The sequence below is a fragment of the Euphorbia lathyris genome, chromosome 2 (genome assembly GCF_963576675.1).
Source record: "Euphorbia lathyris chromosome 2, ddEupLath1.1, whole genome shotgun sequence".
Taxonomy (NCBI): Eukaryota; Viridiplantae; Streptophyta; class Magnoliopsida; order Malpighiales; family Euphorbiaceae; genus Euphorbia; species Euphorbia lathyris.
Genome location: NC_088911.1, coordinates 67,951,466 through 67,963,151, shown reverse-complemented (window position 1 = coordinate 67,963,151; position 11,686 = coordinate 67,951,466). Strand labels below are relative to the sequence as shown.

The 11,686-nt window shown below is 37.1% G+C and overlaps 1 protein-coding gene across 3 annotated transcripts in view; it reads right to left on the bottom strand.

Moving 5' to 3' along the window:
• Positions 1-435: 435 nt before the first annotated feature.
• Positions 436-11,686, bottom strand: part of LOC136218527 (DNA topoisomerase 3-beta) — a 57,037-nt gene continuing 45,786 nt past the window's right edge. For all 3 annotated transcript variants that reach the window (XM_066005449.1, XM_066005451.1, XM_066005450.1), the window contains 4 exons: positions 2,723-2,851; positions 2,242-2,454; positions 1,872-2,051; positions 436-1,314 (listed from right to left, as the gene is read on the bottom strand). In XM_066005449.1, the coding sequence (XP_065861521.1) occupies positions 682-1,314; positions 1,872-2,051; positions 2,242-2,454; positions 2,723-2,851 (1,155 nt within the window). In that variant the 3' untranslated portion in view covers positions 436-681. The remainder of the gene's footprint in view (positions 1,315-1,871; positions 2,052-2,241; positions 2,455-2,722; positions 2,852-11,686) is intronic.

The following is an 11,686-nucleotide window of genomic DNA, read 5'->3' as shown; positions in this document are numbered from 1 at the left end:
CATCATTAGATCAGTGTTTTTTATGCGATTTATTGAGAGTTTAGGAGCTAAAAATTTTTTATGGAACAAATATATTATATGAATTTCCTTCTTTATAGTGTGATTGTAATTTTTTTTATTTATTTTAAATCTTTTTGACGTATTTAACAAATTAGGAATATGTAATCTATTTTATGGTAACTAAAGATTTAGACATGCCAAGTATCAAAAACGCTTATTTGAATTTTTAAATTTTAGTTCTATAATTTAAAATCATTAATTTTAAAAATGTTATATTCAATTTAAAATAATTCTTCACAAATTTAAATTGTATTTTCCTAAATTAATTATACTTTTTAAATTATATTTAAATAATGCAATTTTATTAGAAAAGAATAATATTAGTTGTACGAGAATGAATAAGCACACCAATTTAATTTAACAATTAATAAAACATTTCATAAAAGAGAAATTAATAATTAATAATTTATTGATTAATTAATATCTCCCTAAATTAATAAAATTTCACGGTCCCAACATAATTAATTTATAGAAGTTTTGCTGTAATAAAACATTTCATAAAAGAGAATATATATATATATATATATATCCTATGCTTAAGCTAGGAAAAGGAGACCAACCTTTCTATTGAACATAATTAAATATGCAGGTATATAAATCTTTTTTAGTTGCTGCATTTGTTCAGAAATCACGAAAGCTCATTTTAGGGTCCCCATTTTTCCCTAGACTCCGACCTCTTCCTCTTCCTCTTCCTCTCCCCCTTCCCCTGCCCCGTCGTTTGAAAAATGATCTCCCATGTTTCACCTCTACAATTGAATGAAGCAAATCATCACAAAGAATGCAGCCAATATGCAAGGTTGCCCCGTCCGCCAATGGGGTTGTATTCTTATTGAAGTCCACCTCAATGATGGTCGAGTCACACTCGGGGCACCTGTCCCGAGTAGTGGCTATCCGATGAGCCCTTTGAGGAAGCAAGACAAGGCAGTTGCACATATTGCAATACAGTCTCCATTTGGGAGCACTTGCTGGGTCCAGAACAAGTGTTCCACTGCATTCTGGACAAGCGCACACACCTTGAGCTATCATCGAATGCCGGCATGTTGGATGTGGGCAGAGAAAGCATGCCATTCCTGCTCCCTTCCCCAACTTGCCGAAATTACCTGTCTTACTGGCACCGAATAGTGTATCTATGCCTTCGAAAGGAGGGCTGTTGTAGCAATATGGACAGAGGGGGAATGTCTTTCCTTCTGGCCCAGCCATGGAGAATAGCAATAGCTCAAAGTTGTCCAAAGGACATGTTAGTTCCTTGTATAACTGCAGATTCAATTAATTAATGTTAGAAAATAATACAAATATTCAATCATTTCGGTAAGTTATAAATAGGCAAACAATGTTATAAAATAAACTGTAAAATGATTGAACTTGTTACTACTTGGTCGGAAAAATCTTAAATTTTGGTCCCATGCTCATCACAATTTGTCATTTTAATCCATTTATTTTTAAATTTGACACATTTGATTATGCTCTTAATTGACAGACAGTTCCGTTAATAGTGTGCATTACTTGAAAGGAGCGTCAACAAACTATGTCCTCCAACTGGATAGCTATGTGTATTTCAAAATAGTCAATCAAGAGCTAAAAAAAAAAAAAAAAACTCTTCATGAGACTAGGCATGCCAAAAATAAAGTAGATGAGCTAATAACAAACTGTGCCAAGTAAAAGGAGGTTTACTGAACTAGATAATCCAAAATGACAACTTGTGCTGAGTAAATGGGCCAAACTTTGACTTCTTACCAGTTTGGACTCAAAAAATTGCCGATTTTATATATAAATTAAAATTCAAAATATTTTCATCAGAAATGATACACTACCTTGATTGTGCCCTTCTGTGGAAGATAATAAACCTCCTCACATGTACCACAATATAGACGTGACGGTTGAGTTGAAATATATTTCATGTACCTCAGACATTTACCACATTTACTAAGAGCACGTCCTGAGTCAATCAGTTGAGAGAACTGTGCTTCAAATAATGCATCCATGTTATCAATCTACAACAAAGGAAAGAAAGCCTACTACATATTCAATCGTTCGGTAGGAGCTGAAATCTGAAGGTGAGCAATTGAAGCTAGAAAATGCAAACCATATGCAAAGAGAATTTCATATCTTTATTTGAAGCTAAACTGAAACAAAGAAATTTAGCACATCACCAGAAAAAAAAACCACAGAAAGCGCACAAACCTGCTTAACAAAGTAGACATACTTTTGCATGAACTGCTGTAATACGTGCTGCACAACACGAGAATGGTCTGCTTGGCCCTTGGCAACAAGTGTTATCTGTTGCTCAATAAAACTACGAATGTCAGGTAAACAGAGATCTGCATCAATACACTGATAGCCTCTAATTAAGGTGATACCTAACGTGGTTGGAACCAACCTCCTGCCAGCTTCCACCTGCAATTTGGAAGAATAAGGCAATATCCGAATCCAGGATCAAGGCAATGAAAAGCATGTGAAACAAAACCATATCATTCTTCTTTCTATTCTTAAATTTGTATAGCATTGTACCATATACCATTTTTTACATCGTAAATACAACTATATCTTGCTATATAGATTACTCTTTCTTTATTTTTATTTTTGTTTTGTTTTTATGAAAAAAAGAAAGAAAGAAAAATGCCCAGAAAGATTGTAAGGATGTTGGATAGTAATAAGAACATGCCTGTACATAGTTACGTTCACATATGTTGTTAATATGTACAGAAATTGAAGCATCTGTGCCTATTCCATTCTTCTCCATCAGAGAAATCAACTCACTCTCACTGAGGTAATCTGGAGGAGCAGTCTTACCCTGCACATTGTAGAAACATATGAAGCGTTTGTTCATTATTAAAACACCAAATATCACATGGCATATATAATCAAGTATCTATTTTATACTCCTCTATTAGTGAGAGAATATGGATCTAGATATGCATACTGCAGTTATGAAGATGGGTTCCACCAAAGGATACTAGTGGCAGTTATGGGTGATTTAAATACAGAGGACAACTCTCAAAGGAAGTTATGATAAAACAAAGATGTGCACAAAGAATCAAGGCCAAATGGGAACATTACTAGAATCGAACCAAATGCAAGAATTATATGATAAAAAATTAGCGAGGAGCAGGGGAAAATGTAATTAGACAAACTAAAGGTAAGTTCACGAGGAATGATGCTTGACATAAAAAATAGGCAAAACCAATTGAATTGGCTCCAAAATGGGAAAGGAAATTCAGAGATTTAACTAAACCAGCCAAGAGAGACCAGGGTGAGTAAACTCCTCTCATTTATTCCCCTTGGTTTGATAAAGCATCTCCATAGGTGCTCCTATGCGACAGTTCTTTCAACAAGGTGAATGTTTTTCTCAGTGAATGAATTATTTCAGAAAAACTGTCTCTACCAAGTTGATCTTAATTAGCATGTTGCATGTTGTAAACATAACAAGTATTTCCTTTGGAGTTGTGCTTTCTTTGTGGTAGTTATTGTCGCAACCGGATATTCCACAAAATGGGTATCTACAGGTATTATGGAGTATTTGAAAACAGTTTTGCTGCCTAGTTTAGAAGGTAACTGTGAAGTGAAAGAGAATTCTGGGAAATTCTAATTCATTCTTATTGAATATGATAAGGAAGATTACAGTATTTATATACAAAAAAATGACTGAACAATTAGAGTCACAACACTTTTGGCGTGAGTGCCAGATTTGCTTTTTGGTGAAACTGTTTTCCCGCCAATGGCTTTTATCCCCTACAATCAGTAGTACAGTAAACAATCTTCATGAAGCTTGATAATATTTAATCCAAGACACCTCCCTCAAGCTGAAGATTGTAAATTGAGAAACCCCAATTGCATCATCACAGATTGTAGTTGAGAACCAGGTAGTGCCTTAGTCAAAAAATCTGCCAATTGCTCATGTGTATGAATATAAGGTGTCTCAATAAATCCTTCCAAATATTGATCACGAACTACATCACAGTCTATGTCGATATGTTTAGTCTTCTCGTGAAATACGGGGTTGGCTGCAATATAAATTGCGGCCTGATTATCACAATGCATTGGTATTGGCAGAGGCACTGTAATTTTGAATTCTTTAAGCAAGTAGCTTAACCACTTCAACTCACATACAGTGGTCGCCATTGCTCGATATTCCGCTTCAGCAGAAGAGCGACTGACAGTGTTCTGTTTTTTTGATTTCCAAGAGATCAAAGAGTTTCCCAACAACACGCAATATCCTGTAATTGATTCGTGTTTCCTTGCACCTTCCCCAGTCCGCATCACAGTAACCTGTGAGTTTCAAATTACTCTGTGACGCATAAAATAAACCAAGCTGAGCAGTACCTTTTAGATATTTAAGTACGTGAATAGCAGTGTCCATATGCAATTGAGTAGAAGAATTGAGAAATTGACTCAATTGTTGAGTGATAAATGAGATATCGGGTCTAGTAAATCCCAAATATAACATACGGCCAATAATTCTTCGATATTGCTCCGGATTATCACAAAGAGGCGAAGGGGAATCAAATTGAATGCCGCTAGGTAGTGGACTGCTAACTGGTTTAGCCTGAAGTAACCCTGCATCAGTAACCATCTCTGAGATGTATTTATGTTGTGATAAAATCAATCCAGCATCAGATCGTGCGATTTCAACACCTAAGAAAAATTTGGCATGTCCCAAATCTTTGATAGTAAATGCCTCATCAAGTGACTGCTAAACCTCAACAATAAGTTCCTCGGATGTGCCTGTAATCAAAGCATCATCAACATAGATAACAATTGCAATAAAATCAGTAGAGGTTTGTTTAGTGAAAAGGCAGTAATCGTGATAGGATTTGTGAAAGCCCAGCTGAAGAAGCTTCCCAGTGAACTCTTTATACCATTGACGTCTTGCTTGTTTAAGTTCGTAAAGTGACTTTGTCAATCTGCAAACCTGCCCTGACTTTCCCTTTTTATAACCATCAGGAGGTTCGAGATAAATCTCTTCATCCACATACCCATGTATATATGCGTTGTTGATATCTACTTGGTGTATTGGCCATCGATGGGCAGCTGCAATGGCGAGAAAAGTTCTAACAGTTGTTGTTTTGGTTACAGGGGAGAAACTCTCAGTGTAATCACTGCCAAATTGCTGCTTGTAACCACGGGCCACCAAACGCGCTTTGAATCGCTCAACTGATCCATCAGCATTGTATTTTACTCGAAAAACCCATCGAGTTGATATTGGTTTCTTTCCAGGTGGCAGAGAAGTTAGATACCAAGTTTGATTATCTTCAAGAGCCGTAAGTTCAGCTTGCATTGCAGCAATCCAAGCTGGATCTTTACTCGCAGCAAGGTAAGACTTAGGTTCAGAAACTTTAGTAATTTTAGCAAGGAAAGCATGATGTTTTCGGGAGAAAGTAATATTTGTGTGATCAGCTGTATTGATAAGAGAAGAAGTGACATTATTGATTACAAAATCTTGTAACCAAGTGGGTGCTTTCTTAACTCTAGAGGACTGCCTTGAAGGTTGAATAGGCATATTTTTGAGAGAAGGAGAAGTTGAATTTGAAACAGACTCAGGTTCAAATATTGAAGCATGGTCAGTTGAAGATAACTGGTGTTGGGGAATTATTGGTGAGAGATTAATGTTGGGATCAGTTTGATCAAAAGATGTTGGGGTATCAACCTTAGAGGTGGTATTAGGTGTGTTTGAAACTTGAAAATCATCAGAATTTTGTATTGGTGAGTTTGTTATAGATGGGGATGTAGGTTTAATAGAATGAGGTTCAAGTGGATCAGCTGATTGATAAGTTGGGATTGGTAAGCATGAGGGTTGTGCAAGGGTATTATTTGAGAGGAAAGGAAATTGATGTTCATAAAATATGACATCTCTGGATATACAAATAGACTGAGTATCAAAATTGTAAACTCGGAACCCTTTTTGTCTAGTGGCGAGACCGAGATAAGCAGCCTTAAAGGAACGATCAGCAAATTTGGTTTTGTGGGGTTTTGTGTTGCTTATGTAGCACAAACAACCAAAGATCTTGAAATGGGTATAAGTAGGATCTTTGTTGTATAACAAAGAGTGAGGACTCTTCCAATTAAGAACCTTTGTAGTAAACCATTGATAATAGCAACAGCATACATCATTGCGTCTCCCCAAAAACGAATAGGCATATTTGCTTGTTTCATCAAAGCTCTAGCTGTTTGTGTAAGATGTCGGTGTTTCCTCTCCACCACACTGTTCTGTTGGGGCGTGTAAACGCAAGATCGTTCATGAAGAACCCCATGACTGTTAAAAACATGTTGTATGTCATGGTTCAAAAATTCTGAACCATTATCTGTTCGGATCCTCTTGACAGAAAACTCAAATTGAACCTTAACCATCCGGATAAAATTATCTAACAATTGACCAACTTGAGTTTTAGATGAGAACAAAAATATCCATAAAACTCTAGTAAAATCGTCAACAATTGTCAACATAAAACGATCACCATTACAAGTCATTTGCTTATACGGTCCCCATACATCAATATGAAGTAAGTCAAAAGCTTGAATTGTTTTAATTGAACTAATAGGAAAGGATAATCTTGCCTGTTTAGCTTTATGACATATGTCACAAGCATCCGCTATAGTTTTTGGAAAGGAAAAAAGCTTGGATAGAATTGTATAAGATGCATGACCCAATCGTTGGTGCCAAAGTGAACAATCTGCTTCATAGGCTGCATTAACAGTTGAATCTAAACTGAAAGATCTCCATCATGTGTATGTTTCTTTACAACCTCTGGTTAAAAAGAAGAATTAGTGAGCAGATAAAGTCCTGCATGAAAAATTCCTACAGCTAGAGGTTGATCAGTAACCAGGTCCTGCAATAAGCAATGTGTTAGTTGAAATTTGATAGCAACATGTGGATTATCCTTCAAAAGCTTTCCTACTGAGAGTAGATTGAATTGAAACTCAGGAACATAAAGGACTTCTTTGAGTTGTAATGCAGGGCTAAGACTGATAATTCCAATTTTTGTAACTCTTTGAGTTGAACCATCAGGCATATAGACCAATCTTGGAGCAGTTACATTCATCATACAGTTAAAAAGATGTAAATCTTTGCACATATGAGTAGAGGCTCCAGAATCTATTATCCAATCAAACGTAACAGAAGAACAATGAGGAAGAGATTGATTACCACAAGCTGCGAATGCAGTAAAATCTTATCCAGAATAGTAATTGCCCTCTGCAGTGCCTTTGCCCTTCATCAATCGTTGAACTTCTTGATTGACCAGCTTCAGAATATCCTTGTCTATAATCTTAGCACTTCGTGCATTTTGAGACATTTTCTCCTCATCACTATCGCCTGTGTCAAAAGGAGAATCGGATTCTCTGCTACAGAAAGCAGATGTTGTGGGAGTAGAGCTCAAGGTTCTTTTTCCCTTGAACCGCTCGGGATATCCTCTCAAAAGAAAACACTCTTCCTTAGTGTGTCTGTTTTTTTTTTTGCAATGAGTGCAACACTTATCAGATTTATCTCTCTTTTGTGAATCGTTTTTTCTTTGGATCTGTTCTAGAATCAGTAGGTTTAGACACAGCATTAGCAAATTCAATTAAGGATTCTGCGGTATAACCTCTTTGTTTCTCAACTCTCTCAACCATAGAGTATGCGTTATTAATATGAGGAATTGGTTCTATCAACAAAATTTGGCTACACACATGCTCATAATCAGCATTTAATCCAGATAAAAATTTCATAACTCTGTCTTTCTCTTCTAAATCCTGGATTAATCGACGAGATTCTCCGCAAGCACAATTCAATAAAGGTTGTAAAACATGCATTTAATCCCAAAGCTTCTTTAATTTCATAAAATAAGAGATAGACAAACTGCCCTGTGTAACCTTACTGAGTTCTTGCTTCAGATGAAAAAGTCGCAAACCATTGTTTTCTCCAAAACGTTGTTGAAGCTCCTTCCATAAGGCTCGTGCTGATGCAACATATAAGAAAGCTTCTGCAATCTCTTTGGACATGGAGTTAATTAGCCAGGAAAATACCAGACTATCCATCTCCGACCATCTCTCATACTCCGGTGAAGTCTCCACCGGTCCCAGATCTTGTAAAATGAAATTAAGTTTGCGTTTGGCTCGTAACGCATGAGTCATAGAATGACACCATGGAATGTAGTTGTTACTGCCAGTGAGTAAACTACTGACAAGGATCAAGCCAGGATTGTCGATTGAATGCAAAGCAGCGAGAGAATTTGAGTTGTTGTTGTTCACCTTTGAAATCGTATCGTTTTTCTCACTGTGATTGTAAGAACGAGAATCGAATGATCAGAATTCTCCTCTTCATTTTTGTTTGGTTCCAGATTCATCATGCAATTTTTTTTTGGACGAATTTGCATCTCTGTCTTCACCGTTATTATCATGAGTACTAAGTGCCGCATGAAGATAGCTGTATTTCGGCATGACCGTTAGGGTTTTTGAGAAAATGAATAAGGATTTCACACTACCAATTCTCTGATACCATGAAGTGAAGAGAGAATTCTGGGAAATTCTAATTCATTCTTATTGAATATGATAAAGAAGATTGCAGTATTTATATACAAAAAAATGACTGAACAATTAGAGTCACAACACTTTTGGCGTGAGTGCCAGATTTGCTTTTTGGTGAAACCGTTTTCCCGCCAATGGCTTTTATCCCCTACAATCAGTAGTACAGTAAACAATCTTCATGAAGCTTGATAATATTTAATCCAAGAAACTGAACCATCAAATTAGTATCGTATGTTCTAGTTCGTCCTCCTTAATAGGACTTCCTCTGTCATACTATATTATCCACATGCACACTTCCTCTGTCAACTTAACCTCTAGTTCGTACTCTTTTTCATCCTAGTAATGTTTCTGCTACATACTGAATGGTCAGGTTCACAATGATTAGCTAAAATTTACCGTACCTTCCTTTACTATCAAATTGATAATAATTCTATAATCCGTTTCATTTTCTCCTCCATTATTCTTTCTCATTTTGAAATAGTTAACCAACTGAAACATAAAATGAGTATCCTTAATGAGTAGTTAACCTAAACAGATTCGGTTTAGGAGTGTTAACCTAAAACCGAAGCTGTTTAGGATTAATGTTTAGGTTATTGTTCAGGACTGTGTTTCCTAATTAGACTCCTAGTTAGACACGTAGAGCTTCCACTATATATATGTGCATATATGTAACATTCATGGTATCAGAGCCTATTAGGGTTTAAAGACCAATTCAATTGGCCGACTCCTTCTTTTGTTTCGCCTTAATTCTCAAAACGTTTCTGTGCTTTTCCTTTCTCACCGGGTTCTGTCGCGTTTCATCTCCTTGCTGTCTTCAGCTAATCATTTTCTTTCACCCTAATTCTTAAACGCAAAACCTGAAACTTCACCGTCTGACTTCTCTAAATTTTTCCATCGTTCACCATTAATCTTCAGAAACCGAAACTATGTCTTCTTCCTCTTCCTCAAATTCTTCTTCGTCCATGGCTTCCTCAACCTCATCTAACCATCAGTTGGGCCGCAATTGGCCCAATGCTGAATTTCTCTCACAGTTTAACGGTGAAGCTTGATTCGATAAACTTTGCATTGTGGAAAACGCAGATGGAGTTGACCGTAGAAGGATGCAGGCTGTTTCACCATGTTGATGGAACCGCAGCCCCTCCTTGTGATTGTGATGAATATACTGTATGGAGACAGCAAGATAGACAAGTTCATTCTATCCTTTTTCAATCTGTGGACAAATCTCTGCTTCCTACTCTTGTTGGAACGAAACATGCTTATGAGGCTTGGAACCGCCTCCACGAAACCTTCTCTCAAGGCTCTCGACCTCAAGTTCGCTTTCTTTGAGGACAATTGATGAGTCTCCATCATGAAACAGCTTCAATTTCGGTTTATATGAATAAAGCAAAATCGATTTTTGATAGCTTGGCTGCCCTGAAATCGCCTATGTCTCTGGAAGATTTCATTGATTATATCTTGGTCGGATTGGCCCCCAATTACCAGCCATTCAAGCGGGCATTCCATGCACGCACGCTGCCTACAACATATGAACAACTATATGGCTTACTTCTCAATGAGGAAGCTCAAATCCTTGCTGATAGTAAAGAGGAAGCCATCCTTACTGCTCCAACGACACAATTTGTTGCCTCCAGCCGAAATTTCAGCAGAAGGGGTCGGGGCCGTGGAAGAAGAGGTAGGGGCAGTAGTTATCAAAATAACTACTCTCAGCAGTTTTCATATGCCCTCACGCAATTTTGTGAACAATTCGGGTGGTTCACCTCAAGCCACACAATTTGCCCCATCGGATTCCATCACTATCACATGTTATATTTGCAAGGATAAGGGTCATATTGCTCGGAATTGCTCATCTCCAGTGTACGCGCATGATACTAGAATGGTTCACAATCCACAGTCCAACATTGCTACAAATCAGAATCAGCCGGCTCAGAAATGGGTCATGGACACCGGTGCTACACATCATCTCGCATCGAATTTGGGAAACCTTGCTATTCATTCTAAGTATTCGGGTCCTGAGGAAGTTACAATTGGTAATGGCTCTAAACTTTCCATCAGTTCGGTGGGTTGTTTTCAATTTCCTCTTCATGCCAAAACATTAGATTTTAGAGATGTTCTACTTGTTCCTGCAGCTAAACATAATCTTGTTTGCGTTCGTTCTTTAACTGCTTCTAACAATATTTGTGGAATTCTTTGCTGATTCTTTTGTTCTCAAGGATTTGGCAACGAAGGACATCATCCACATGGGGCAGAGTAAAGACGGGCTTTATTACCTTCCAACAACTTCCTCCATTCCGGTTCAAATTAATTTAGCTGCTTTATCTACTTGGCATGAGCGTTTAGGACAATGCCTCTCTTCCAATTATTAAGAAATTAATCACTTCTAATGTTATTACTTCTTCAGAAAATAAAAGTTCCTCTCTTTGTGATGCATATTCAGTTAGTAAAAGTCATAAATTACCGTTTGTTAAATCTTCGTTTATTGCTACTCAACCTCTTGAGCTAATTTGTTCTGATGTATGGGGACCAGCTAAAATTCAGTCACATGATGGGTATTTATATGTCATATTCTTTGATCATTACACTAAATACACTTGGCTTTATTTGTTAAAGAAGAAATCTGAGGTTATGGATGTGTTTATTCAATTTAGACTTGTGGTGGAAAAACACTTTGGGCTTGATTAGGGTGGGGAATTTCGAACCTTGTCCAAAAATCTCGCATCCCATGGAATTGCACAACGATCCTCTTGTCCTTACACCCCTGAATACCGACACATAGTTGAAACTGGACTTGATCTGCTTAACCATGCTAAATTACCACCTTCCTTTTGGTCTTTTGCTTTTGAAACTGTTGTCTATGTTATTAATAAAGTGCCAGCGTCGACTCTTGAGTTTGACATTCCTTTTGCAAATTGTTTGGTAATTTACCAGATTATTCTCGGTTACGGGTGTTTATGTTATCCTTGGCTTCATCCCTGTGCATCACATAAATTAGCTCCTCGCTCCACTAAATGTGTCTTTTTGGGATATAGTAAATTGCATAAGGGCTATCGCCGCTTTGATCCTGTTTCTTCCAAATCCTACATTTCACGCCATGTTATTTTTTGATGAGTAGGTGTTTCCATTCGATGAA